The sequence below is a fragment of the Enhydra lutris genome, unplaced genomic scaffold, assembly GCF_002288905.1.
Source record: "Enhydra lutris kenyoni isolate GAN:26980312 unplaced genomic scaffold, ASM228890v2 scaffoldscaffold12, whole genome shotgun sequence".
NCBI lineage: Eukaryota > Metazoa > Chordata > Mammalia > Carnivora > Mustelidae > Enhydra > Enhydra lutris.
In genome coordinates, this window is record NW_019154096.1 from 64,418,974 (window position 1) to 64,446,000 (window position 27,027).

The 27,027-nt window shown below is 35.6% G+C and overlaps 1 protein-coding gene across 1 annotated transcript in view; it reads left to right on the forward strand.

The window, feature by feature from the left end:
• The window catches only part of LOC111145337 (NHL repeat containing 2), a 62,507-nt gene that overhangs the window by 19,557 nt on the left and 15,923 nt on the right, over positions 1-27,027 (forward strand). Inside the window, exons 3-5 of the mRNA XM_022500178.1 lie at positions 1,228-1,683; positions 3,644-3,765; positions 11,685-11,814. Of these exons, the coding sequence (XP_022355886.1) occupies positions 1,228-1,683; positions 3,644-3,765; positions 11,685-11,814 (708 nt within the window). The remainder of the gene's footprint in view (positions 1-1,227; positions 1,684-3,643; positions 3,766-11,684; positions 11,815-27,027) is intronic.

Genomic DNA, 27,027 nt, shown 5'->3' on the forward strand with positions numbered 1-27,027 from the left:
AATTTGTGTGGTTTTATTTTTTCTTCATGCTGATGTGCATAGTTTTTGATGAGTAGGTTGGGAAATTGTAATTTACATATTACCTCTGTTATGTAATTTGTGTGGTTTTATTTTTTCTTCATGCTGATGTGCATAGTTTTTGATGAGTGGGTTAGGAAATTGTAATTTAAATATTACGTCTGTTATCTTGGTAGTCAGTATTGAGTTCTTTCTCTGAATCCAGCCAAATGCTTTTTACTTTTTTTTTTCCTATATCATCTTCTTGACACACTGTGTTGATTAGGTAAAAGAAATACGTTGTTCTTAGTTTTTAGCAGTTCTGCTATCTACAATTAAGGCTTGTTTAAGAACCATTTAATAGTATTTTTTTTAAAGATTTTATTTATTTATTTGAGAGAGAACATGAGAGGGGAGAGGTCAGAGGAAGATGCAGACTCCCCGCCAAGCAGGGACCTGGAGGTGAGACCTGATCTTGAGACTCCAGAATCATGACCTGAGCCCAAGGCACTTGCTTAACCAACTGAGCCACCCAGGCGCCCCCATTTAATAGTAATTTTAAATAAAGACCTTATATTATAGAATCATCTTATATTCATTCTGTTAATCTGTAATGTATGTAGGCCAGAAAAACCTAAGAGGATAATAGGACAATAAATACTAGCAAAAAGCACTCATAGCCACTATGAATTTTAAAGGGGAAAAAATGACAGTATTTTAGTATCTTTGTAAGAAATTAATGTTTTGGGGACGCCTGGGTGGCTCAGTGGGTTAAGCCTCTGCCTTTGGCTCAGGTCATGATCTCAGGGTCCTGGGATCAAGCCCCGCATTGGGCTCTCTGCTCAGCAGGGAGCCTGCTTCTCCCACCCTCTCTGCCCACCTCTCTGCCTACTTGTGATCTCTCTGTCAAATAAATAAATAAAATCTTAAAAAAAATTGTTTTTAAAAAATTTGTCTAGATAAAGGACACAAAGAGGTTCAGTCCTGAAATACCCACATTATTTTGATCGTATGTATTTTTATGTAATCAAGATTGTCATCAGATTTAAATGTTAATTTTTTTATTCATGTTTAAATGCAGTTGAAAACACTATTTTAGTTCTGCCCTTAAAAAAAAGACAAAAACAAAAACTCTGGACTGTTCATTAATGACCCATAACCTAAGGTGTGGATGGTGACATTCAAACTTCAATGCTTCGTGATGTTTAACTTACAATTTTTCCCATTTAGATGGTCTTCTGATTGTTGGCGTTCACTCGGCTAAGTTTCCAAATGAAAAAGTCCTGGATAACATTAAGAGCGCTGTTCTTCGATACAACATCACCCACCCTGTGGTTAATGATGCAGATGCCAGTCTTTGGCAAGAACTAGAAGTTTCCTGCTGGCCAACTCTGGTCATACTTGGACCCCGTGGAAATATGTTATTTTCTTTGATTGGAGAGGGACACAAAGATAAACTATTTTTATATACTTCCATGGCGTTAAAGTATTACAAAGACAGGGGACAGATCCGCGATCATAAAATTGAAGTAAAACTCTATAAAGATTCTTTGCCACCTTCACCATTGCTGTTTCCTGGCAAAGTAACAGTAGACCATGTTTCTAATAGATTAGTAATAGCAGACACTGGACATCATAGAATTTTGGTCGTCTGGAAGAATGGAGAAATTCAGTACAGCATTGGAGGTAAAGTTTGCTTCTAGTTATGATACATAATATATTTTACAGTGAAAAAGCTCAAGGAAATGTATTAAAATTGAAATTTATCACGCTGGTTTTAGATCTAAAACAGGCTTATACTGACATCTACATAGTTAATAAAACCTGTTAAGCACATTCTTATTAATCCGGCTTACTCAAGTTAAATTGACATCTAGTAACATAACAGTCAAAAGTAATTCATCTCTTTGCAATCCTGCGTTGGTAACGTATGCAGCATTAATACATAGAGTAGGGTTATCTGCATTACCGATGCAAATAAACTAGTCTCATTCCTAAGCCTGGTGCTATTCTTAGGATGCCTAGATACTGTTCCCCTAGCTCTTGAATTTTTCACATTTCTTATTGTTTGTTTTTGTTTTGTTAGAGTGTATGTTAGTGTTTATGTTTCTCTTGTTTCAGCAACTTGATGTTTGAGTTGATGACAGGCAGTTACGAGAATTGTTGCTTAAAATGGTTAAAAGGTTTTTAATTGTATAATTTTCAGAATGGTATAAATAAATATTTTCCTTTGTTAAACAGAAAAACCAGCAGTAAGCTACCTTTTCCAAACCTGTTTTTAGGAATAATAGTAACTTGCGATAAATTGAAAGTTATCTACAATAATTTTTAAAATTCTGTGGTCAGATACAATTAGGAAATATTGGTTAGGTGTTTAAGAGACATTTATTGGTGTTGGTGTCCCTCTACTCCTCAGTCTTTTACTTTGCTTATGTACCTCATGAATATTCAAGAGAGGTTATACCATACAATATTTTCCAATCTAAAGGGACCATGATACTCTCCCTTTTTCCCACAGGAAATTCCCATTAACAACAATAATAGTATTATTAATAATAGTAATAATAGCAAACATATATATGCCTGGCATTATTCTGAGCACTTTACCTGTATTAATTTAGTCCTCACAGTGCTATAAGTTAGGTATATTATTACTCCATTTTACAGAAGAGAAATTGAGATATAAAGAACTTGCTTAGATCATTAGCTAGGAAGAGGTTGAGCTTAAACTAAGTCACGTGGGCTCGAGTTCATGTTCCTGGCCACTACGTTATACTACTTCTCTTACTAACATCTAGGACGGCAGAGTTCTGCAAGGCATAGTTTGGGAGTGCTGACTTACAGGCTTTGTATGGCTTATTGTCTGGTCACAGAAATAACACTTACATGTTTTTATGTTGTGTACTCTCCACCCTTGAAACTCTGCATGTATTAGAGAAGTTGAGAAGTAGGCCATTAGAACCATTAGAACCAGAACCACTCTTTGTCTCTCCAAGCGTTTATAGGATATTACAGAACTTTGTGGCAAAGTGAAATAGTAAATATGCAGGTTTCTTAACCTGGGGTACATAGACTATTAAGAAATGCTTGAATGGCCCTCAGGATCTAGGAACCCCTTGAAATTGTTTGTGACATCTTATGGGCATATATAGTTTTCTAAGGAAAAGGTTCATAATTTTCTGTGTATTGCCAAAGGAGTATATCTTCCAAAATTGTTAAAAAATCATTCATCTAGATGTGAAAAGATTAAAATTATTTTTAATTCTTTCTAGTCCAGGTAGTAGATAATTAAAATAGTTTAAAAAATATATTTTCTGATGTATGCTACTATAGTAACCATTATCCAGTAAGCCCTGTCATTAGCAAAACTTAATCTTGAGAAAAATATATCTTGAGAAATAGTTTTTAGGTGAAAGTATCATGCTATTTATATTAAAATCCCAGCTTTAAATACAAATTTTATTTATTTATTTTGGTTTGATTTATATATGTTGTAAGATGAGTACCACAATAGGTTCAGCTAACATCCGTCTTCCCCTATAGATACAATAAAAAGAAAATAAAGGAAAGAAAAATATTTGGGGGAGGGGGGTTGAGATAACTTTTTAAGTGAAAAAAATTGTCTTGTGGCAATCTTGTCTTTTAGGACCCAACCCTGGAAGAAAAGATGGAGTATTTTCAGAGTCAACTTTTAATTCACCGCAGGGTGTAGCCATAAGGAATAATATCATATACGTGGCAGATACTGAAAACCACCTTATAAGAAAGGTAATTTTCAATTTTAAGAAAAGTTTTAATCTTCTACTCAGAAAAAATGGCATTTACGTGCTACATTAGATATTTGGAATGGAACTTTTTTCAGAGGTGACTGCTTCTGTGTCATTCTTAGGTAGCTTGTTTTCCTGCGCGCCAGCCTGTAGTTGTCACAGAAGACAAACTTGTCGATCAGGTTTTTTTTTTAATCCGTTTTTTCAAAGCGCCTAATCACCCCAAAACTCCCCATTTCGCCGTATTTTCCTAACCACTGTTTACAGAGTGATGCTATGTCCTTTTTTCAGTTAAATTTTCTCAAACCTAGAAAAAAAAATCATACCATTCCCACCTCCCTTCAGCTCTAGTGCTTTGCCTGGAAATAATTATCAGTTAGTCTTAAAATTTGTTTTACCTCATTTTTTAAAATTATTTTTAAAAGATTTTATTTATTTATTTGGGGGCAAGAGATAGACAGACAAACAGTGACAGAGCACGAGCAGGGAGAGGAGGCAGAAGGAAAGGGAGAAACAGACTTCCCCGCTGAGCAGGGAGCCCGATGCGGGACTCTGTATCAGGATCCTGGTACAGAGATCATGACCTGAGCCAAAGGCAGATGCTTAGCCGACTGAGCCACCCAGGCACCCCTCATTTTACCTCATTATAAAAGTTATATAGGATTCTTATGTACTAAACATGAATTAATACATAAAGGTAAAAAAGGCTTGTACCATCTATTCTGGGTCCCTAGAGATAACTAATCATTGTTAAAATATTTGTCTTTTCAGTAATTTTCTACTCCTGTACAAATAAATTTATATTTAAAAGGCTGTCTCTAGAGAATCCTTTTTTAAACAAATGAAATCATACTGTACATAATAATCTTCTGCAGTTCTTTCAAATTTGTTTTCCATACTAGTCACGTGAATGATACGACTGCATAGTATCCCACTGTAGAAGTACTTAGTTATTTTAAACATTTCATATTAATGAATATTTTGGCTATAATGCATTGGCCTTTAAGTTGCTATTTAGAAAGTGATTAAGTTCATCTAACCCATCCTGCCAAAACACATTTCAGGTACTTCCTTGCTTTTCTCCTTTTTCTCTGTATTGATATTTGTGCCATTTGGCAATATTATCATGTAATATAATAGGAAAAAACATGTATAGAACTTGTATACCACTTTAAGGTAAATTTCCATGAGTCACAAAATTTATTTTTACTGCTGAAATCTTAAGCACCTGGGACAGAGGCTGGCCCATTATAGGTGTTCAATAGATATTTGTTGAATGAATTTTTGAGCAAATAACCTATTTAGTGAAATAATTTCTGAAGTGTGTATTCCTCTTAATTTGAAAACATCTGAGGCAAGGATTTTGTGGATTTGTTAATTAAAGCAGATTTATTCTTTATAAGTCTTGGAGACTTTGTTCTTAGAGACTTTAATATGTTAATATATTGTGAATACGTTAGTGGGGGGATATATGTGCAATATTTCTAAATTTATTTGACGGAAGTCTTTTTTAGGCAGACCTTTTTGTAGGATTAATGATTTTATGGTATGTCACCATTTCCTGCTTTGGGAAAAAGTGCCTTTCTGTTGTTATCAAATCCTTAAAGGTCACTGTTTCTTTATCATTGTCTTTTCAGGGTTGTATGTATGCTTCTATAATTCAGCATGGTGTCTTGGATATCTAACAAGGTGTTAAAATAGATATTTAGCCCACAATATTCAGAGTGTACTTTTTATAATTCTGTGGGTTTTTTCTTGCTTTAGAATGTAATGGGTTTTAGAGTATTCACTGCATTTCAAATACATTTTAAGTAGCATAATCACAAAAATTTAGACTACATGAACTTATTTTTAAATTATATGACTTAGTTTAATGTCTGCAAAATAAAGTGAGATGGAATTATTATTTCTTCTCTTTTTAAATATATAAAAATACGGACTGCAGTTTACTTTTGTTTAAGGCCGCATTTGCAGAAGATTGATCATATATGTTCTTATTTCACAAATATCACTGTTTCATGCAGACCTGACTTTTGTTTAGAATAATTTCTTTAGTAATTTATAAATTCCTTCTTAGCCCCACTCTTGCTGTTCCCCTACATAAACAGACCTGTAGCCAGTCATTCTGGCATGTTTAATTCACATCTTTCTATTTGTATATGACCTTGTAAGATGTAATGTTTGCGTGTGTTTTTCTAACAACTTTATTGTGATGTATTTTCTATAGCACTCATTTCAGGTATACAATCCGAGAATTTTTAGGAAATGTACATAAGTTGTACAGCCATAACTGTAAGTTGGTTTTAGAACATTTTCAGTCCCCCATAAGAACCCTCATGCCCAATTACAGTTAATCCCTGTTTTTAGGCCCAGTCCTAATCTATTTTCTGTCTATAAATTTGCCTCTTTTGAACATATCATAGAAATAGAATCATATAATACATGGCCTTTTGTGTCATTTATTCTAAGCAATGTTTTTGAAGTTCATCTGTGATGTAGCTTATCAGCAGTTTATTCTTTTGTATTGCTGAATAGCATTCCATTGTATAGCTATACCGTATTTTTTCCACCAGTTGATGGACATTTAGTGTGTTTCCAATTTTTGGTTGTTAAGAATTCATGTATAAGTTTTATGTAAACACATATTTTCATTTCTCCTGGGTAGATACCTAAGTAAAGGAATTGTTGAATTATATGTTTTATATTTTATGTTTAACTTCTTAAGAAACTGCTGAACTTTTCCACAGTGGTGGTACCATTTTACATTTCTACCTGCAATATTTGTGGGTTCCATTTTTTCCATATCTTCACCATTATTTGTTATTTTCCATTTTTTAAGTTCTAGCCCTCTTACTAGGTATGATTTGGCCTCTGTGGTTTTGTTAATAATTTCCCTAATGAGTAAAGAAGTCAAGCATCTGTTCCCATCCTTATGGAGCTCTTGTATGTCTTCTTTTGAGAAGTGTCTGTTCGGATTCTTTACCTGTTTTTTAACCTGGTTGCATTTCTTCTAATTGACTTGTAAGAGTTCTCTGTATATTCTAGATACAAATCCCTATGGGATATGTGATTTTTCAGACACTATCTCACAATCCACATTGGTGGGTTGTTTTTTTCACTTTCTTAATCATATCTTTTGATGTTAAGAGTTTTAAATTTTGATGATTCCCAATGTTTTTCTTTCATTGCTTATGCTTTTGGTGTCCTATGTAAGATTACATTGCCAAATGCAAGATCATGAAGATTTACTCCTGTGTTTTCTTCTGAGAGTTTGATAGTTAATGGCCCCTTGAGTTCAGTCTTTGCTCCATTTTGAATTTATTTTTTTTATATGATGTGAGGTAGGGGTCCAACTTAATTCTTTTGAATGTGGATATCCAGTTTCCCAGAATCGTGTATTAAAGAGACTTTTATCTCCATTTTCCCCACAAAACATATAATTTTGTGAAATTTTTTTTATCCATTGAGTAGTCATGGCAACCTTTAGAAAATAATTACTCATACCTGCATGGGTTTATTTCTGGACTTTCAAGTCTATTCCACTGACATATATATCTGTTCTTATGCCTGTATCACAGTAACTTTTAATAAGTTTTTAAATCAGGAAGTAGGAGTCCTCCCATTTTCTTCTTTTTCAGCATCGTTGTGACTGTTCTGAGTCCCTTTCAATTCCATGTGAATTTTAGGATTAGCCTATCCATTCCTGTAAAGTCCTGTTTGTTTCTCATATAAATAATTACATTGTCTGGAAAAACAAATGGGAGTTTTATCTTTTCTCTTCTTATTTTTATATATCTTATTGTTGGCAAAAACCTCAAATGCCTTTAAACATTGGCAGTAATAGTATATGTCTTGTCATGCTCATAATCTTAAAGGGAGTAAATTTTCTCCAGAAGTTTAATATTTTTTTATAACTTTGGGAAATAAAATTATTCATGAGGCTAAACTTTCTATTCCTGGTTACTAAGAATTATTTTATAATTTTGTGAAATGCATTTTCTACATTTATTGAAATAATTTTTTGCCCTTGATGTCTTGATATAATGAGTTAATAGATTTTTGATGTTCAGTCACCTTTTTATTCTTGTGATAAATCTTGCTTAATCATGATTTTTTTTTAAAAAGTCAAGTTGGATTTGATTATCCCAAATTAAATATTTTAAAAATTCATGTTCATAAATTAAATGGCTCTGTATTTTCTTATACTGTTCTCACCTGATTTTGGAATCAAGGTCACACCAGCTTCATCAAATGAGCTAATTAATTTTTGCTCTTTTTCTTTTTTTTTTTAATAATTTGTCTAACATTAGAATTAATAGTTTTTGAATATTCATTAAAACTCCTCTTAACATCACCTGGACCTGTGGCTTTTGCAAGAGGAATTATTATAACAAGTCTTTGATACATCCCTCTCTTTTTAAAATTGTATTTATTTATTTGAGATAGAATGAGAGTGAGAGAGAGAGAGAGCACAAGCACAAGGAGCAGCACGCAGAGGGAGAGGCAAACTCCCTGCTGAGCAGGGAGCCCAATGTGGGCTTGATCCCAGGACTCCAGGATCATGACCTGAGCTGAAGGCAGACGCTTAACCTACTGAGCCACTCAGGTGCCCCAAGTCTTAAATATATTTCTTAAGTCAAGATGTATTTCAAGGACCCATCCCTAGATGCCTATTGTATTTTTGCAGATTAGGTTCAGTAAAAATATAAATAAGGTTACATTGATGAATATTCTTTACATTTTCAGGAGATTAAAGAATGGCCACTAAAAATAATGCAGGAGGATACTGCTTAATTCAATGTAATTCACCATAGTAACAGGATAAAAGATAATAACCATACGATTGCTTTGCTAGATTAGCTATTAAATGTTTTTAAATGTTTTTCTATTTATGATAAAATTAGTAAACATGAAATGAACATCTTCAGTATGATAAAGGGCATCTACAAGAATCTTAGAGCTATGCTTAATGCAAATTATTGAATGCCTTTCCTCCAAGATTGGTAACAAGGCAAGGATCCCCATTCTCACCACACCTGTTAAAAATTATACTGGAAGTACTAGCCATTGTAATAAGGCAAGAAAGAGAAAAGGCATACAGGCTGAAAAAGAAGAACTGTCTTTATTTGGTAATTGCTTATCAGCTACGTAGAAAATTCTAAGAAATCTATGAGAAAAACTGCTTGAATAAGTCAATTTAGGAAGGTTGCTGATCAGTATAAAAAGATCAACAGTATTTTTATATACTAGTAATAGGTTAGAATTTTATAATTTTATTTACAGTAATAGAAAATACAGAGAATAAGTTAACAAAATACAGGAATTTTAAAATTTTATAGTAATAAAACACAAAATAAATTTAACATTGCTGAGAAAAATTAATCCAATGATTGGATTGGAAGGCTCAAGATTAAGATATCTAGTCTCTCCAAATTGACCTGTAGATTTAATGCAATCTGAAATAAAAATTCCATCAGGCTTTTTTGTTTTCTTTTGTTTTAAAGATAATGACAAGTGGATTCCAATATTTTTACATGGAGGTTTGAAAACAAAGGATTTATTGTATCTATAACAATCTTGGGAAAATAAAGTTAAAAGATACACCATGTGATTTAAAGACTTAGTGTAATATTATACTAAGTCAAGACAGTGTGATACTTTTATAAGGATAGATGTGTATTTCAATAAAAAAGAATGGCATTTCTAGAAGTAACCTCATATTTTTCAAAAAGCATCGAAGTAATAAGGGAGAAAGGAAAGTCATTTCTACCTATTGTGCTTGAACAACTAGATACTCATTTGGGGGGAAAAAAAGACACATGACCCCTATCTCACACATCATATTACAAACATCTATTCGGTATGCATCACAGACCTAAATGTAAATGTTAAAGCCATGAAGTTTTTAGAAGAAAACATGAGAATCTTTGTGACTTGCAGATAGGCAAGGTTTCTCAAAGATAGAACACAAACAGTCATAAAAAAGATAAATTTGAATTTATCAAAATTTAAAACTTACCAAAATTTACTGTTAAGACAATGAAGACAAGCTACAGGCTGTCAGAAATTAGTCACAAAAATTTACAAAACGTATCCAAAGGGACTAAGATCCATGAAATATAAAGTTTCCTACAGATAAAAAATGGGCAAGGATATGAACAGACCTCTTTAAAAAGATGTAAGAATGACCACAAATCCATAAAGTAATGAACATCATGGGTTAAAAAGGAAACGCAAAGTGAAACCATAATGAAATACATCCACTATAATGGTTAAAATTAAAAAGACTGACAAAAAAAGAAAGAAAGAAAGAACGACTGACTAAGCCATAGGTTTGCAAGGCAAGGATGTGGAGTAATTGGAACTTGTATACATTGGAGGGAATACAGAAATGTATTTATCATTTATAGACCACTCTTCAGGCAGTTTTTTTGTTTTTGTTTTTGTTTTTTAAATCAAACTAATCCTATAACACGGCAGTGACAGTCCTGGATATGTACAAAAGAGAAGTTAAAAGATACCTTCACCAAAAGACTTAAACAAGAATATTGAGAGCAGCTCTATTTGAAGGATAGTCCAGGTATCCATCAGTAGGAAAATAAGTAAATAAGCTGTGGTATATTCCTATCATGGAATACTGTTCAGCAGTAAAAAGGAACAAACTACATATATACGAATAAATCTCAAAAACCTGCTAAGTGAAAGACACCTACTACACAAGAGTCCGTACTGTTTGATTCCGTTTATCTCAAGTCCTGGAAGAGCTACAGCTGACTGACCTATGATGGAAAAACAGTACTATTTGCCTTTGGGGGTAGGAGAGATTGGAAGGAGGCTTGCAGGGACTTACTGGAGTGAAGATAACATTCAGTATCTTTATGTAAGTTGAGGCTACGATGCATTTATGAGAATTCATTGAATGGTACACTTAAGATATGTGCATTTCCTTGTAAGTCTCGGCTCCAAAAAAAAGGGAACTGAAAAAATACAGAATTCTTGTTAATTATAAGCCTGTTGAGATATTTAGGGCCAGTGTACTGATGTTTATGGTGTACTTTGAAATGCATCTTAAAGTGTACATGGATAGATAGCTCAGTAAGATACGTGAAAAGCAAGTAAATGAAGTGTTGATAGGAGGTAGTGGGTATATGGATCTTTGCTGCAAAATTCTTTCGACTTTTGTGTTTGATAATTTTCATGGTAAATGTGGGTGGAAGGATTTTAGGAGATTAAACCGAAGTGCCTTTTTACGGTAGACTTCATTTTTCCGGTTTATAAAGTGGAGGCCGTGTAATGTAATAGAGCTAGAACTAACTGGGTTTAAATCCCAGATCTTTGTCTTGCCTTTATGATCTGTGCATCAGTTTCCTTAATATTAATCAAAATCACAGTCATACCTGGGGATAAAAATACATTATATGTTTATAAAAAATAAAAAAAAATTAAAATCACAGTCATAGGTTATTGTGAGGATAGATGGATGGATGGATGATTCTTGGATCAGTGCCTAGCACATATTAAGATCTATATTTGTCAATTACTAGTCAAGCATAATTGAAATACATATGTTTACTTTTAAGAAACATGCATCTTTCTAGATTTTGCTTTGAAATTTCAAATTTCACTTTCTTCAACACCTTTTATAGTTAAGATGACATCAAAACCAATCCTTGTAGAGTCCAATGATGAGGAAAGCGGGGAGTGGATGGGTGGGGAAATGAAAAGGACTGTGTTTTGTGCATTTGAATAACAAGCTCCCCCTATTCTTGATTAGTCCTTTTTTAGCTTTTTATTTTTTTAGGAATATTTGTGTTGCAAAAACTTTCTATATGTTCTATTGGAAATCTTCGTGTACCAAAAGGAAAAAAAAAAAAAAAACAAAGGTGACATACATTGCGTAAAACATGTTAATTTTTATAGATTGATCTAGAAGCTGAGATGGTGAGCACTGTAGCTGGCATTGGAATTCAAGGTACAGATAAAGAAGGCGGAGCTCAAGGAGAAGAACAGCCCATTAGTTCCCCTTGGGATGTAGTTTTTGGAACTTCAGGTATGTAAACTTTTAATACTAAATATAAGTAAACTTTGCTTAACAAATGTAATATTCTTAAAATATTCTGGGGACATTCATTTGGATTAATTCTAATTGCTACTTGTATTATACTTTTATTGCCTATGGTGGGATTTATTGTGTAAAAATAAAGCCAGCAGTAATAAATATAACTTATAGTATACATTGTTACATATAACATTATGTATTATATTTTTTTTAGTTTTCCCCTTGAAATAGCATGCATTTATTTATTTTTTATTTTATTTTTTATAAACATATATTTTTATCCCCAGGGGTACAGGTCTGTGAATCGCCAGGTTTACACACTTCACAGCACTCACCATAGCACATACCCTCCCCAATGTCCATAACCCCACCCCCTTCCCAACACCCCTCCCCCCATCAACCCTCAGTTTGTTTTGTGAGATTGAGAGTCACTTATGGTTTGTCTCCCTCCCAATCCCATCTTGTTTCATTTACTCTTCTCCTACCCCCTTAACCCCCCATGTTGCATCTCCTCTCCCTCATATCAGGGAGATCATATGATAGTTGTCTTTCTCTGATTGACTTATTTCGCTAAGCATGATACCCTCCAGTTCCATCCATGTCGTCGCAAATGGCAAGATTTCATTTCTTTTGATGGCTGCATAGTATTCCATTGTGTATATATACCACATCTTCTTTATCCATTCGTCTGTTGATGGACATCTAGGTTCTTTCCATAGTTTGGCTATTGTAGACATTGCTGCTATAAACATTCGGGTGCACGTGCCCCTTCGGATCACTACGTTTGTATCTTTAGGGTAAATACCCAGCAGTGCAATTGCTGAGTCATAGGGTAGTTCTATTTTCAACATTTTGAGGAACCTCCATGCTGTTTTCCAGAGTGGTTGCACCAGCTTGCATTCCCACCAACAATGTAGGAGGGTTCCCCTTTCTCCGCATCCTCGCCAGCATCTGTCATTTCCTGACTTGTTAATTTTAGCCATTCTGACTGGTGTGAGGTGCTATCTCATTGTGGTTTTGATTTGTATTTCCCTGATGCCGAGTGATATGGAGCACTTTTTCATGTGTCTGTTGGCCATCTGGATGTCTTCTTTGCAGAAATGTCTGTTCATGTCCTCTGCCCATTTCTTGATTGGATTATTTGTTCTTTGGGTGTTGAGTTTGCTAAGTTCTTTATAGATTTTGGACACTAGCCCTTTATCTGATATGTCATTTGCAGATATCTTCTCCCATTCTGTCAGTTGTCTTTTGCTTTTGTTAACTGTTTCCTTTGCTGTGCAAAAGCTTTTGATCTTGATAAAATCCCAATAGTTCATTTTTGCCCTTGCTTCCATTGCCTTTGGCGATGTTCCTAGGAAGATGTTGCTGCGGCTGAGGTCGAAGAGGTTGCTGCCTGTGTTCTCTTCAAGGATTTTGATGGATTCCTTTCTCACATTGAGGTCCTTCATCCATTTTGAGTCTATTTTCGTGTGTGGTGTAAGGAAATGATCCAATTTCATTTTTCTGCATGTGGCTGTCCAATTTTCCCAACACCATTTATTGAAGAGGCTGTCTTTTTTCCATTGGACATTCTTTCCTGCTTTGTCGAAGATTAGTTGACCATAGAGTTGAGGGTCTATTTCTGGGCTCTCTATTCTGTTCCATTGATCTGTGTGTCTGTTTTTGTGCCAGTACCATGCTGTCTTGATGATGACAGCTTTGTAATAGAGCTTGAAGTCCGGAATTGTGATGCCACCAACTTTGGCTTTCTTTTTCAATATTCCTTTGGCTATTCGAGGTCTTTTCTGGTTCCATATAAATTTTAGGATTATTTGTTCCATTTCTTTGAAAAAAATGGATGGTACTTTGATAGGAATTGCATTAAATGTGTAGATTGCTTTAGGCAGCATAGACATTTTCACAATATTTATTCTTCCAATCCAGGAGCATGGAACATTTTTCCATTTCTTTGTGTCTTCCTCAATTTCTTTCATGAGTACTTTATAGTTTTCTGTGTATAGATTCTTAGCCTATTTGGTTAGGTTTATTCCTAGGTATCTTATAGTTTTGGGTGCAATTGTAAATGGGATTGACTCCTTAATTTCTCTTTCTTCTGTCTTGTTGTTGGTGTAGAGAAATGCAACTGAGTTCTGTGCATTGATTTTATATCCTGACACTTTACTGGATTCCTGTACAAGTTCTAGCAGTTTTGGAGTGGAGTCTTTTGGGTTTTCCACATATAGTATCATATCATCTGCGAAGAGTGATAGTTTGACTTCTTTGCCGATTTGGATGCCTTTAATTTCCTTTTGTTGTCTGATTGCTGAGGCTAGGACTTCTAGTACTATGTTGAATAGCAGTGGTGATAACGGACATCCCTGCCGTGTTCCTGACCTTAGCGGAAAAGCTTTCAGTTTTTCTCCATTGAGAATGATATTTGCGGTGGGTTTTTCATAGATGGCTTTGATAATATTGAGGTATGTGCCCTCTATCCCTACACTTTGAAGAGTTTTGATCAGGAAGGGATGCTGTACTTTGTCAAATGCTTTTTCAGCATCTATGGAGAGTATCATATGGTTCTTGTTCTTTCTTTTATTAATGTGTTGTATCACATTGATTGATTTGCGGATGTTGAACCAACCTTGCAGCCCTGGAATAAATCCCACTTGGTCGTGGTGAATAATCCTTTTAATGTACTGTTGAATCCTATTGGCTAGTATTTTGGCGAGAATTTTTGCATCTGTGTTCATCAAGGATATTGGTCTGTAGTTCTCTCTTTTGATGGGATCCTTGTCTGGTTTTGGGATCAAGGTGATGCTGGCCTCATAAAATGAGTTTGGAAGTTTTCCTTCCATTTCTATTTTTTTGGAACAGTTTCAGGAGAATAGGAATTAGTTCTTCTTTAAATGTTTGGTAGAATTCCCCAGGGAAGCCGTCTGGCCCTGGGCTTTTGTTTGTTTGGAGATTTTTGATGACTGTTTCAATCTCCTTACTGGTTATGGGTCTGTTCAGGCTTTCTATTTCTTCCTGGTTCAGTTGTGGTAGTTTATATGTCTCTAGGAATGCATCCATTTCTTCCAGATTGTCAAATTTGTTGGCGTAGAGCTGCTCATAGTATGTTCTTATAATTGTCTGTATTTCTTTGGTGTTAGTTGTGATCTCTCCTCTTTCATTCATGATTTTATTTATTTGGGTCCTTTCTCTTTTCTTTTTGATAAGTTTGGCCAGGGGTTTATCAATCTTATTAATTCTTTCAAAGAACCAGCTCCTAGTTTCATTGATTTGTTCTATTGTTTTTTTGGTTTCTATTTCACTGATTTCTGCTCTGATCTTTATGATTTCTCTTCTCCTGTTGGGTTTAGGGTTTCTTTCTTGTTCTTTCTCCAGCTCCTTTAGGTGTAGGGTTAGGTTGTGTACCTGAGACCTCTCTTGTTTCTTGAGAAAGGCTTGTACCGCTATATATTTTCCTCTCAGGACTGCCATTGTTGTGTCCCACAGATTTTGAACCGTTGTGTTTTCATTATCATTTGTTTCCATGAATTTTTTCAATTCTTCTTTAATTTCCTGGTTGACCCATTCATTCTTTAGAAGGATGCTGTTTAGTCTCCATGTATTTGGGTTCTTTCCAAATTTCCTCTTGTGATTGAGTTCTAGCTTCAGAGCATTGTGGTCTGAAAATATGCAGGGAATAATCCCAATCTTTTGATACCAGTTGAAACCTGATTTAGGACCGAGGATGTGATCTATTCTGGAGAATGTTCCATGTGCATTAGAGAAGAATGTGTATTCTGTTGCTTTGGGATGAAATGTTCTGAATATATCTGTGATGTCCATCTGGTCCAGTGTGTCGTTTAAGGCCTTGATTTCCTTGTTGATCTTTTGCTTGGATGATCTGTCCATTTCAGTGAGGGGAGTGTTAAAGTCCCCTACTATTATTGTATTATTGTTGTTGTGTTTCTTTGATTTTGTTATTAATTGGTTTATATAGTTGGCTGCTCCCACGTTAGGGGCATAGATATTTAAAATTGTTAGATCTTCTTGTTGGACAGATCCTTTGAGGATGATATAGTGTCGTTCCTCATCTCTTATTATAGTCTTTGGCTTAAAATCTAATTGATCTGATATAAGGATTGCCACTCCTGCTTTCTTCTGATGTCCATTAGCATGGTAAATTCTTTTCCACCCCCTCACTTTAAATCTGGAAGTGTCTTTGGGTTTAAAATGAGTTTCTTGTAGGCAACATATAGATGGGTTTTGTTTTTTTATCCATTCTGATACCCTGTGTCTTTTTTTTTTTTTTTTTAGATTTTATTTATTTATTTGTCAGAGAGAGAGGGGGGGGGAGAGAGAGCAAGCACAGGCAGACAGAATGGCAGGCAGAGGCAGAGGGAGAAGCAGGCTCCCTGATGAGCAAGGAGCCCGATATGGGACTCGATCCCAGGACACTGGGACCATGACCTGAGCCGAAGGCAGCTGCTCAACCAACTGAGCCACCCAGGCGTCCCTACCCTGTGTCTTTTGATTGGGGCATTTAGCCCATTAACATTCAGGGTAACTATTGAGAGATAATGAATTTAGTGCCATTGTATTGCCTGTAAGGTGACTGTTATTGTATATTGTTTCTGTTCCTTTCTGATCTACTAGTTTTAGGGTCTCTCTTTGCTTAGAGGACCCCTTTCAATATTTCCTGTAGAGCTGGTTTGGTGTTTGCAAATTCTTTCAGTTTTTGTTTGTCCTGGAAGCTTTTAATCTCTCCTTCTATTTTCAATGATAGCCTAGCTGGATATAGTATTCTTGGCTGCATGTTTTTCTCGTTTAGTACTCTGAATATATCATGCCAGCTCTTTCTGGCCTGCCAGGTCTCTGTGGATAAGTCTGCTGCCAATCTAATATTTTTACCATTGTACGTTACAGACTTCTTTTCCCGGGCTGCTTTCAGGATCTTTTCTTTGTCACTAAGACTTGTAAATTTTACTATTAGGTGACGGGGTGTGGACCTATTCTTATTGATTTTGAGGGGGGGGGGCGGTCTCTGAACCTCCTGGATTTTGATGCTTGTTCCCTTTGCCATATTGGGGAAATTCTCTCCAATAATTCTCTCCAATATACCTTCTGCTCCCCTCTCTGTTTCCTCTTCTTCTGGAATCCCAATTATTCTAATGTTGTTTCATCTATGGTGTCACTTACCTCTCGAATTCTCCCCTCGTGGTCCAGTAGCTGTTTGTCCCTCTTTTGCTCAGCTTCTTTATTCTCTGTCATTTGGTCTTCTATATCGCTAATTCTTTCTTCTGCCTCATTTATCCTAGCAGTGAGAGCCTCCATTTTTGATTGCACCTCATTAATAGCTTTTTTGATTTCAACTTGGTTAGATTTTAGTTCTTTTATTTCTCCAGAAAGGGCTTTTATCTTTCTGGAGAGGGTTTCTCTATTATCTATCATGCCTTTTTCGAGCCCGGCTAGAACCTTGAGAATCGTCATTCTGAACTCTAGATCTGACATATTACCAATGTCTGTATTGATTAGGTCCCTAGCCTTTGGTACTGCCTCTTGTTCTTTTTTTTGTGGTGAATTTTTCCGCCTTGTCATTTTGTCCAGATAAGAGTATATGAAGGAGCAAGTAAAATACTAAAAGGGTGGCAACAACCCCAGGAAAATATGCTTTCAGAAAGTGGTTGATTTTCTGTTTCTAGAATTGCTGTTCTTCTTCTCTTCGATCTCCCGTTGGATTTGTAGGTGTTTGCAATCTTTAGATAAGCTATCTAGAAGATCTCCCGCTACCTGAAGTAGTATCAGCCTGCTACTTCTCCGCCATCTTGACTGTGGAGTCATGTATTATATTTTACACACAAGATAGACTATATATTACTCTAACGTTAAAAAATTTTGTCTGAGCTGCAGTTTCCAATTAATACAGTTCTGAATAGTTTTAAATTGGAAAGATTGTAGTTTCAGAACCTAAAGTGATTATTCATGAACTGTGCTATTTAAAAATGTCCTTTTTATTTACTCTAATATGAAATCAAGAAATGATAGCTGGTTTTTTTTTATATTATTAAAATTTGCATTGAAATATTAATAGCTCCATTTGGGTAATTTAAAAAAACTTTACTAAATTATGTAGATATTGATAATGGATGAGATTTACATTATCTTTATAACTTTATTACTTGCATTAATTGACTAAAAATAATCTTGGAGCATTAGTACTCTTATTTTTCATTGGCCCTCAGTGATTCTGAGATAGTAACCTATTATGTAAAACCAGAGTAATGAATAAAGAAAGTTAATAGAATACATTGAAAATAGAATTTGGGACTAAACAGTTTGTATGATCTGAATTATATTTATAGAGTGAATAAGCACTAGCTTAGTTTAGTGGCTTTACATTTGAGATAATTTCCTATTGTGATGTTAATCTGGTTATAATTCAAAGACCTTAATTTTTTCCATTGTGATTAACTTTATAAAGCTTTTAATATTCATAAAATAATTGAATGAACTTCTGGTACTACTGCACTTAATAATAACAACTTGGGTATTTGCATAAGTTACTTTGCGACTTTTATTTTTGGAATTCTGTGTCCTAATAAGCATGAGTTGTTTCAGTGGCTCACAGGGAGAAGGGTTGGGAAGGGAGGGGAGCAGTGTCCCAAGGCACAATCAATAAGGGTATATATGCAGAGAATTTTAAAACAGTAGTAAAAGCAGCTATAGTTCAGTCTTCTTTTTGTTACCGTGCTCCCTCAATTCTAAATATTTCAGGGTTAAAAATTCTTATCCCCACCAGGACTTATCTATCAGCCCTGCCTCCTTGCCTTTGATTCACTGAGCTATTTGAACATAAACCTTATAGACAGAAAAATAGTTTGAAACCTGTCTCTCAGTAAAATAGTCAAAGTGGATGAGAATGGTTACTTCGGTATATGGTGTCACCCTCCCTCATGGGAAAAAAAAATTTTTCTCTGGTTAGCATGTAAGCCCCCAGGGATTTGAAGCTAATAGTGCGTATAACATTTCAGTTAAAGATATTTATGTTTTGCAACTTACAACTTGTATTTACTGTATTTGTTAGTAATTGCTACAATAACACTTCATAAGAAATCATCCCAAAACTCATACAAACCTCACGCTTTATTTCTTACTCATATATATATAGGATTGGGGTTCAGCTGATGAAGGCTAAGCCTGGACTAAGTTCCAGGCTGTTTCTTGGGTCTAGATCTGCCCCGTTTGTTTCTCAGCCTCCTTGAACCAGCTGCTGTCTGAAGCGTATTCTTTTGCCAAAAGGCAGGATCACAGGAGAGTAAACCCAGTGAAACACTTTTTAAGCCTTTGCTCATGTCGTATCTGCTTACTTACTGTTACTAAGCATATCACACGAGTAAGCTCAAAGTCATGGAGCAGGGACATGCACTTTGCCTGCAGTGAGGACATGGTAAGGGTATGGATGTACAGTACTACAACCGAGGAGTGAAGAATTAAAACTAGTTAATTCTGTGTGCCACATAAATCAATTTGCATTGCTTAAAAACAGGATATACTTTACTGGATACTTTATTTAGTTGGATTTCTTTAAGAATTTTTTCTAGGCTAAAAGATTTTCATACTTCATAGCGTGGAATCTCTGGTTGTTTATTTCCTATTGAGAATGCACCCAAATTGTTTTCTAAGGGAAATCTTGGCTGTAGAGACAAGTACCCTCCCAGCTTCCAACTGGAGTAATGTGCTGAGACTGCCGTCTTTATTAAGCTCAAGTTCTCGATAAGGGAAGTGAGTCCTGCCTTAGCTTAACAGATCATTAAGAGCATATGGCTCTATATTTCACTTATGACTTAGAATAGCTTCACTCCAGGTACATAATCTTGAATGCACTCAAGCTTAACACCTTTCAAAGTATTAAGAGAAAATGGTTTTCAAGCACTATATGAAGGACCTGTAATCACAATGACTGCTCTAGTAGAAGAGTTTTTAACCTTCAGTCGTATACCCCAGGCATTCCTGGTTAGGCTTTTTTGAGGTACTTAAACTTCTCAGAAATTCTGTATAAGATTTGCAGGGGGGCAGAGTGCACCTGGGTGGCTCAGTCAGTGAAGGGTCTGCCTTCGACTCAGGTGAGGATCCCAGGATCCTGGGATCAAGCCCCTCATCAGGCTCCCTGCTCTGTGGCAAGCCTGCTTCTCCCTCTCCGCCTGCTTGTGTTCCTTCTCTCAGTGTCAAATAAATAAATAAAGTCTTAAAAAGAAAGATTTGAGGGAATTGGTCAGTTTTTCATTGGAATTTCAAAGTTGTACATTACCCGAAAGCATTTTCAGAGCCACTGCTCTCAAATACTCTAAAATCTAGTCCTGGATTAGTGTATATTGTCAGAGTATGGAGAAGGTGGTATTTGTTCTTACAGTTGTTTTTACTAAATAGTATTTTGGCATCATGTCATTCATTAAAAAATGTATCAACACATATATATCTGTATGTGTGTATATGTGTTTGATAGTACGTATTTCATCAAAATAGAGTCCTTTGGGACACGTTATGATTTTTACTGTAGGGGTTTGTTGGTAGTTCAATCATTACCTTATAAATAAATTTCTCTACTAGAGAAATTTTTTTCTGATCCTATATTATAGAATACTTTTTTCCTAAGTATTAAGTTTGATTTAAGCTCTTGATAATTTGAATATCATAACTGATTTTATTTGCTTTGTTGTACTGATTGCTAGAAAACAGGGAGACAAGTTATCGTTAGTAAAGTGTAATGGAAACATGGCATTCTTGTTTTATTTTTAAGATTTTATTTGTTTATTTGACGGAGATCACAAGTAGGCAGAGAGGCAGGTGGTGGGGTGGCGGGGGGAGGCAGGCTCTCCGCTGAGCAGAGAGCCTGATGCAGGGCTCGATCCCAGGAAGCTGAGATCATGACCTGAGCGAAGGCAGAGGCTTAACCCACTGAGCCACCCAGGAACCCCGGCATTCATTTTTTGCTATGAGTATAGCTGCATCTCTTTTCTACCCTATTTACTGACTGCTTCAATTTTTTATTTTAAATTTATTGGTATTTCTTTGTACACTACCTGAATCCTCTGTGGAAATAAAAGAAGTAAATGAAGTAGAATCCATTACTGATGTGATTGACTATAATTGGTCCATATTGGGAAAAAAATCTTTTAAATCTGAGAATCATAAAAGTAAAAATACTTTCTTCTAAGAATTACAAATGAACATTTTAAAAAAATATTTTATTTATTTATTTGACAGAGATCACAAGTAGGTAGAGTGGCAGGCAGAGAGAGAGGAGGAAGCAGTCTCCCTGCCGAGCAGAGATTCTGATGTGGGGCTCGATCCCAGGACCCAGAGATCATGACCTGAGCCAAAGGCAGAGGCTTTAACCCACTGAGCGACCCAGGCGCCCCACAAATGTACATTTTTAAGGCAATCTTTTGATGTAGGACCAAAGCCGTCATGTAGCCTCTGACAGTCTTGTACCACTCCATATCAACTGTTTGGGTTTCCTTAAAGTGGAATGAGAACTTTGAAACACTTGGAAGGAAGTCTGAGGGCTGCAGCGTTTTTAACTTACTCTTTCAATTGTCTTTCCACGCTTAGTTTAACAATTTGACTTGGCTACTTGCTTTTATTAAGTCTTTCCAAAGTATTCAATTTTGTTTTCATAAAAAGAGCTTTCCATTTGCATTCTTAGTGAATTGGTTGCTATATAAATAAATTATGTAATCGTACAACTAGTTTAAACAGATATGGAATTAAATGCAACTTGAAGGGGACTACCTTAGAAAAATCGTTTCTCGGGGTGCCTGGGTGGCTCAGTGGGTTAAAGCCTCAGCCTTTAGCTCAGGTCATGATCCCAGGGTCCTGGGATCAAGCCCCACATCGGGCTCTCTGCTCAGCAGGGAGCCTGCTTCCCCCTCTCTCTCTGTCTGCCTCTCTGACTACTTGTGATCTCTGTCTATCAAATAAATAAATAAAATCTTTAAAAAAAAAAAAAAAAGAAAAGAAAAATCGTTTCTCTAAACACTTAGGTTTTTTAACACTTTAAGAGAATATTTGTGAAATTCTGATATAGTTGTGAGTTTGAGAGAGGATGGAATTATCAGGAGGAAAACATGGAAACTAGATTCGGGGTTGTGGTATCTTCCTCCATTAGGCTGTCCTGCAGTGCAGACAGTGGCCCCCAGCTACAGCTAGCATTTGCAGACAAGTCTCAGGCATCTGAGTAAGACCTCAAGGTACAGAAGAGACCTAAATATGATTTCTCTTACAGAAAGTTGACTACGAAGCAAGACTATACAATTGACCTTTGCATATGCAGGGGTTAGGGACACTGACCTCCCCGCAGGGAATAATCTGCATGTAACTTTGACGCTCCCAAAACTGAACTATTAATAGCCTACTGTTAACTGGAAGCCTTACTGACAGCTTGAACTGTTGATTGACACGTAGTTTGTATATTGTATGTATTTTATGCTGTATTTTTTTTTTTAAGATTTTGTTCATTTGTTTGTTAGAGGGAGCATGCAAGCAGAGAAAGCAGCAGAGGGAGAGGGAGAAGCAGGCTCCCTACTGAGCAGGGGGCCTAATAGAAGACTAGATCCCAGCATCCTGGGATCATGACCTGAGCCAAAGGCAGACACTTCACCAACTGAGTCACCCAGGCGTCACTATATACTGTATTCTTACAAAAAAGTAACCTAGACAAAAGAAAATGTTAAGAAAATCATAAGAGAGGGGCACCTGGGTGGCTCAGTGGGTTAAGCCTCTGCCTTCGGCTCAGGTCATGATCCTAGGGTTCTGGGATCGAGCCCTGCATCGGGCTCTCTGCTCAGCAGGGAGCCTGCTTCCTCCTCTCTCTCTCTGCCTGCCTCTCTGCCTACTTGTGATCTCTATCTGTCAAATAAATAAATAAAATCTTAAAAAAAAAAAAGAAAATCATAAGAGAAAATACAATTACAGTACTATACTGTATTGATTGAAAAAAATCTGTGCATAAGTGGACCCATGTAGTTCAGACCTGTTTTCAGTGGTCAGCTGTACATTGAGAGATCCATCCAGACATAGTAAAATTAAAAAAGAAAATAAAAATATGAAAAACAGAAATTTTTAGACTAGTGGTTCCTTGTGGGAAAAAGAGGGGATATGATCATGGAAGGATGCATGAGGTTTTCAAATAATATTCTTCTTCGGCTTGGTTGTGTGCATGGATTTTTAGTTATTAAACTTTATATATAAGGCATCCATTTGTATGTATGTTTTTTTTTAATTTTTTTAAGGTTTTATTTATTTATTTGACGGAGAGAGATCACAAGTAGGCAGAGAGGCGGGCAGAGAGAGGGGGGAAGCAGGCTCCCTGCTGAGCAGAGAACCCAATGCGGGGCTCGATCCCAGGACCCTGAGATCATGACCTGAGCCTAAGGCAGAGGCTTTAACCCACTGAGCCACCCAGGCGCCCCTGTATGTATGTTTAATTAAAAATTGAACTTTAAAAAACAATAGATTAGGTAAAGAATGAAAAATACTGTGGATGAATACACAACTGAATGTGTATCTTATCAAGAGACCCATTTAAGAAACAACATACTTCAAGAGCTTAGAGAAAGGTACTTCAGTACCTCTGATTATTTAAGTATACATGTATTGTGAAGGTGCATATATGTATTTTAAATGGTGACTAATGGGCTAAATATTTAGCCCAGTCATGCCATCACAGTAATAAAGGCATAAAAATAACACAAAATGATTTTTACAAAAGAGATTGTTTCATCTTTGTTCATTTTTTATTATCACTGTGAATAATGGTCAGAGCTTCATAATGCACTAAAAATAATTACCAACTACAATAAATTTATAGTTTTTCAGAATCCTCACGGTATTTCTAAGAGCTTTTTTATCATAAAGGTCAAAACCCCTGCTAGTCTCTAAGTACTTTAGACGTTACCTGATTTAGAATAATTTATGGAAAGGACAATGTGCCCGAATCCCATTAACCTTCCCTGGCCCTTTAATCAGCATTTTATAATTTAGCTGTTCTTATACAACTTTAAATGATTGAAATCCAGCTGTTTAGTATGCTAGTCTAAAACTCTAGTGTTGGTACTTATGTGCTTAGATAATATGCTTCTTTGATTTCCATTAATACGCTATAAAATATAAAAAACATCCTCTAAAATAGATGAGATTTTTTTGAGGAATAAACTTTATACAGCATGACTAATGTGTTTTTATTTTGTTAAAATGGTTTCATATTTAAAATTTGAGAGAAGATTCTTTTATTATCTTATCACATTGACTTTGTATTTATAAGATTTTTTAAATAAAATTTTTTAATGAGGTATAATTTATAGAAAGTGAAATTCACCCTTATTATGTATAAGTTCTGTGTATTTTGATAAACCTATACAGTTTTCTAGCCGTTACTACAATTAAGATACAGAATATTTCCATCACCCCCCAAAAGTTCTCATGACCCTTTGTTCAGTCTCCCTCCCACCCCTTCTGCCACTCACTGCAGCTACTGGCAACAATCATCTATTTCTTGTTGCTCATAATAGTCTTTATGTCTGTCTGCTTCCATTTAGCTTTTTTTTTTTTTTAAAGATTTTATTTATTTATTTGACACGCGGAGACCACAAGTAGGCAGAGAGGGAGGCAGAGAGAGAGGAAGGGAAGCAGGCTCCCCACTGAGCAGAGAGCCCAACGTGGGGCTCGATCCCAGGACCCTGGGATCATGACCTGAGCCGAAGGCAGAGGCTTTAACCCACTGAGCCACCCAGATGCCCCTCCATTTAGCTTTTGACATTCATTCCTGTTGCTGCTTGTATCAGCAGTGTTTTTTTTTTTTTTTGAGTAGTATTCCATTGTATGGCTGTAACACACTTTGTTTATTAATTCACTGGTTGATAGACGTTTTTAATATCTCTAGTTTATGGCAGTGACTAAAACCTCTATAAACATTTGTGTACAGGTTTTTATGTGGACATAAACATATTTATTTTCTTGAATAGATGCTTAGGAATTGAAACTGCTGGGTCATATGGTAAGTGTATGTGTAGTTTTATAAGAAATTGCCAAACTGTTTTCTTAGAGTCTCGAGGGTCCTGGAATAATAACCACTTTAGCCTAGAGAACTTCTGTAACATTTCTTGAGGCACATGTCTACTGACATTAATTTCTCTTGGCCTTCCTTTTTTAAGTAGGGTGGTTGGAGGTGGGATGTCTGAAATAGTATTTACCTTCGTTTTTGAAACGTATTTTTTACTCCATATGCAAGTCTGTATTGACTTCTAAATATATGTAATATATATTTAATATATTTAATGTATTATATAAAATATATATTTAATATATATTAATTAGTATAAAATAATATATTTTATATTTAATATATGTGTGTATATATATGTATACACATACACACTTTGAAGATGTTGTTCTACTGCCTTAAAACATAGTTTTAAACAAGAGGTCTAATTATTTTCCTAGTTCTTTCATGACTGCCATGAAGATTTTCTCTTTGGTTTGACTAATATGTTCGGGAGTTATCCTGCTTAGAATTCTTGAGTCTGTAGTTTTGTGTCCTTTATTATTTATGTCCTTCAGCTCTTCAAATATGTCTTCTGCTCCTTTCTTTCTCTTCTTTCTGGGATTTCAGTTACTTGTATGTAAGCAACTCTTACATACCATATTTTCTTTTTATTTCACCCCTTTTTCTCCCTTTTGTGTTTCAGTTCATATAATTTATATTGATTTATCTTTAGGGTCATTTTTTCCTCAGCTATGTTTAATCAACTGATGAGTTTGCTTAAAGAATTATCACTGATTCTTTCTGGTATTGCATTTCCATTTTACTATTTCTTATAGATTCCATTTACCTGTTTAAATTTTTCATCTGTATAGGTATGTTGACCACTTTTTTCTCTAGATTCTTTAACATAGAAAGTCCATGTTGTGTAGTTGTAAATTTCAGGTCATCTCTGAGTCTGTTTCTGTTGATTGCTTTTCCTCTTGAAAATGGGGTTTTGGTTTTGGTTTTGGTTTTGGTTTTGGATTGTTTTATTTTATTTTGTTCTGCTTTTCTTTTATGTGTGTCTTCTCATTTTTTTGTTATACTCCAGTAATTTTGAATAGAACTGTAGAGGCTGATGAGATCAGTGTATTTATGCCATTATAAGGGAGGTTGAGTCAATTAAACAGAACCTAGGCTGACTTGGGGTTTTATTGCTGTGCTTACTGTCAGTTTATCACAGCTTTCACATCGCTTTGGCACTGGGTTGCTGTTACCTTAGCACAGGGGCCTACATGCCAGAGGGTTTTTCTCAGTGTCAGTACCCAGCAGTGTTCAGTCATCCTGCACAGCCAAGCCCCAGGGTGGTCGTCTCCTTGCGCTCTCGCAGCTCCTCATGAGCCAGATAGCTGCTGTTTGGTATTCTGTACTAGGCTGCAGTGGGGCTAAGGAGGTGTTCTGTTCTTCTGGTCAGCCTCAGTCTCCGGGAGACTCTGTGTGCCTGGGCCTCCTTACTGTTTCTGTTCTTTCTGTCTCTGGCAACTAAACTCTGAGTGGTTCTGAGGAATTTTCTGCTGCTCCCTCAGCAGTGGAAAACCTGTATTGGTGTCAATATGGGGTCTTTGGCCAAAGGTGGTTCTCTGCTCCTCCCCCAGAGAGAGGTAGAAAGGTTGTTTTTTGTTTGTTTGTTTTTTGGGTTTTTTTTTTTGTTTTTTTGTTTTCCTACCCTTCTACAGCTATGATTCGTGTTTTCCTGTGCAAGGGGGTGTTAGGCTTTACTTCTTTCTCCTAATGGCCTGAGGTTTTGCTTCCTAGGAGGTTTAGAGACTTTGTAGAAAAAAAACTACACAAATGGACAATTTCCCAGTTGCTATTTAGAGGGTTCTAATGATTGGGATCTATTTTTGATCATAGCTGCTTAATAGAACACTGAATTTTTAAAAGCTCATTGGCAGGTAATTTGCTTTTATTTTCGTATTTCATTTGCTGGTTTTATTCCTGTCTTCAAAAATTATTTCACTAATCCTTACTAATGAAAGATTTTTGTCTTTTGAAATACTTGCTAAACCTTTCTCAGCTTTTGGCATAGTCTCTTTTATTTTTAAGTGACTGTTGAAAATCAGTAATACTAAGTGTACTCTTAATTTAAAATTGAGATGTTTATGATTGTCACATTCTTGTTAGAAGGAACAAAACTAATACCCATATGTGATAGT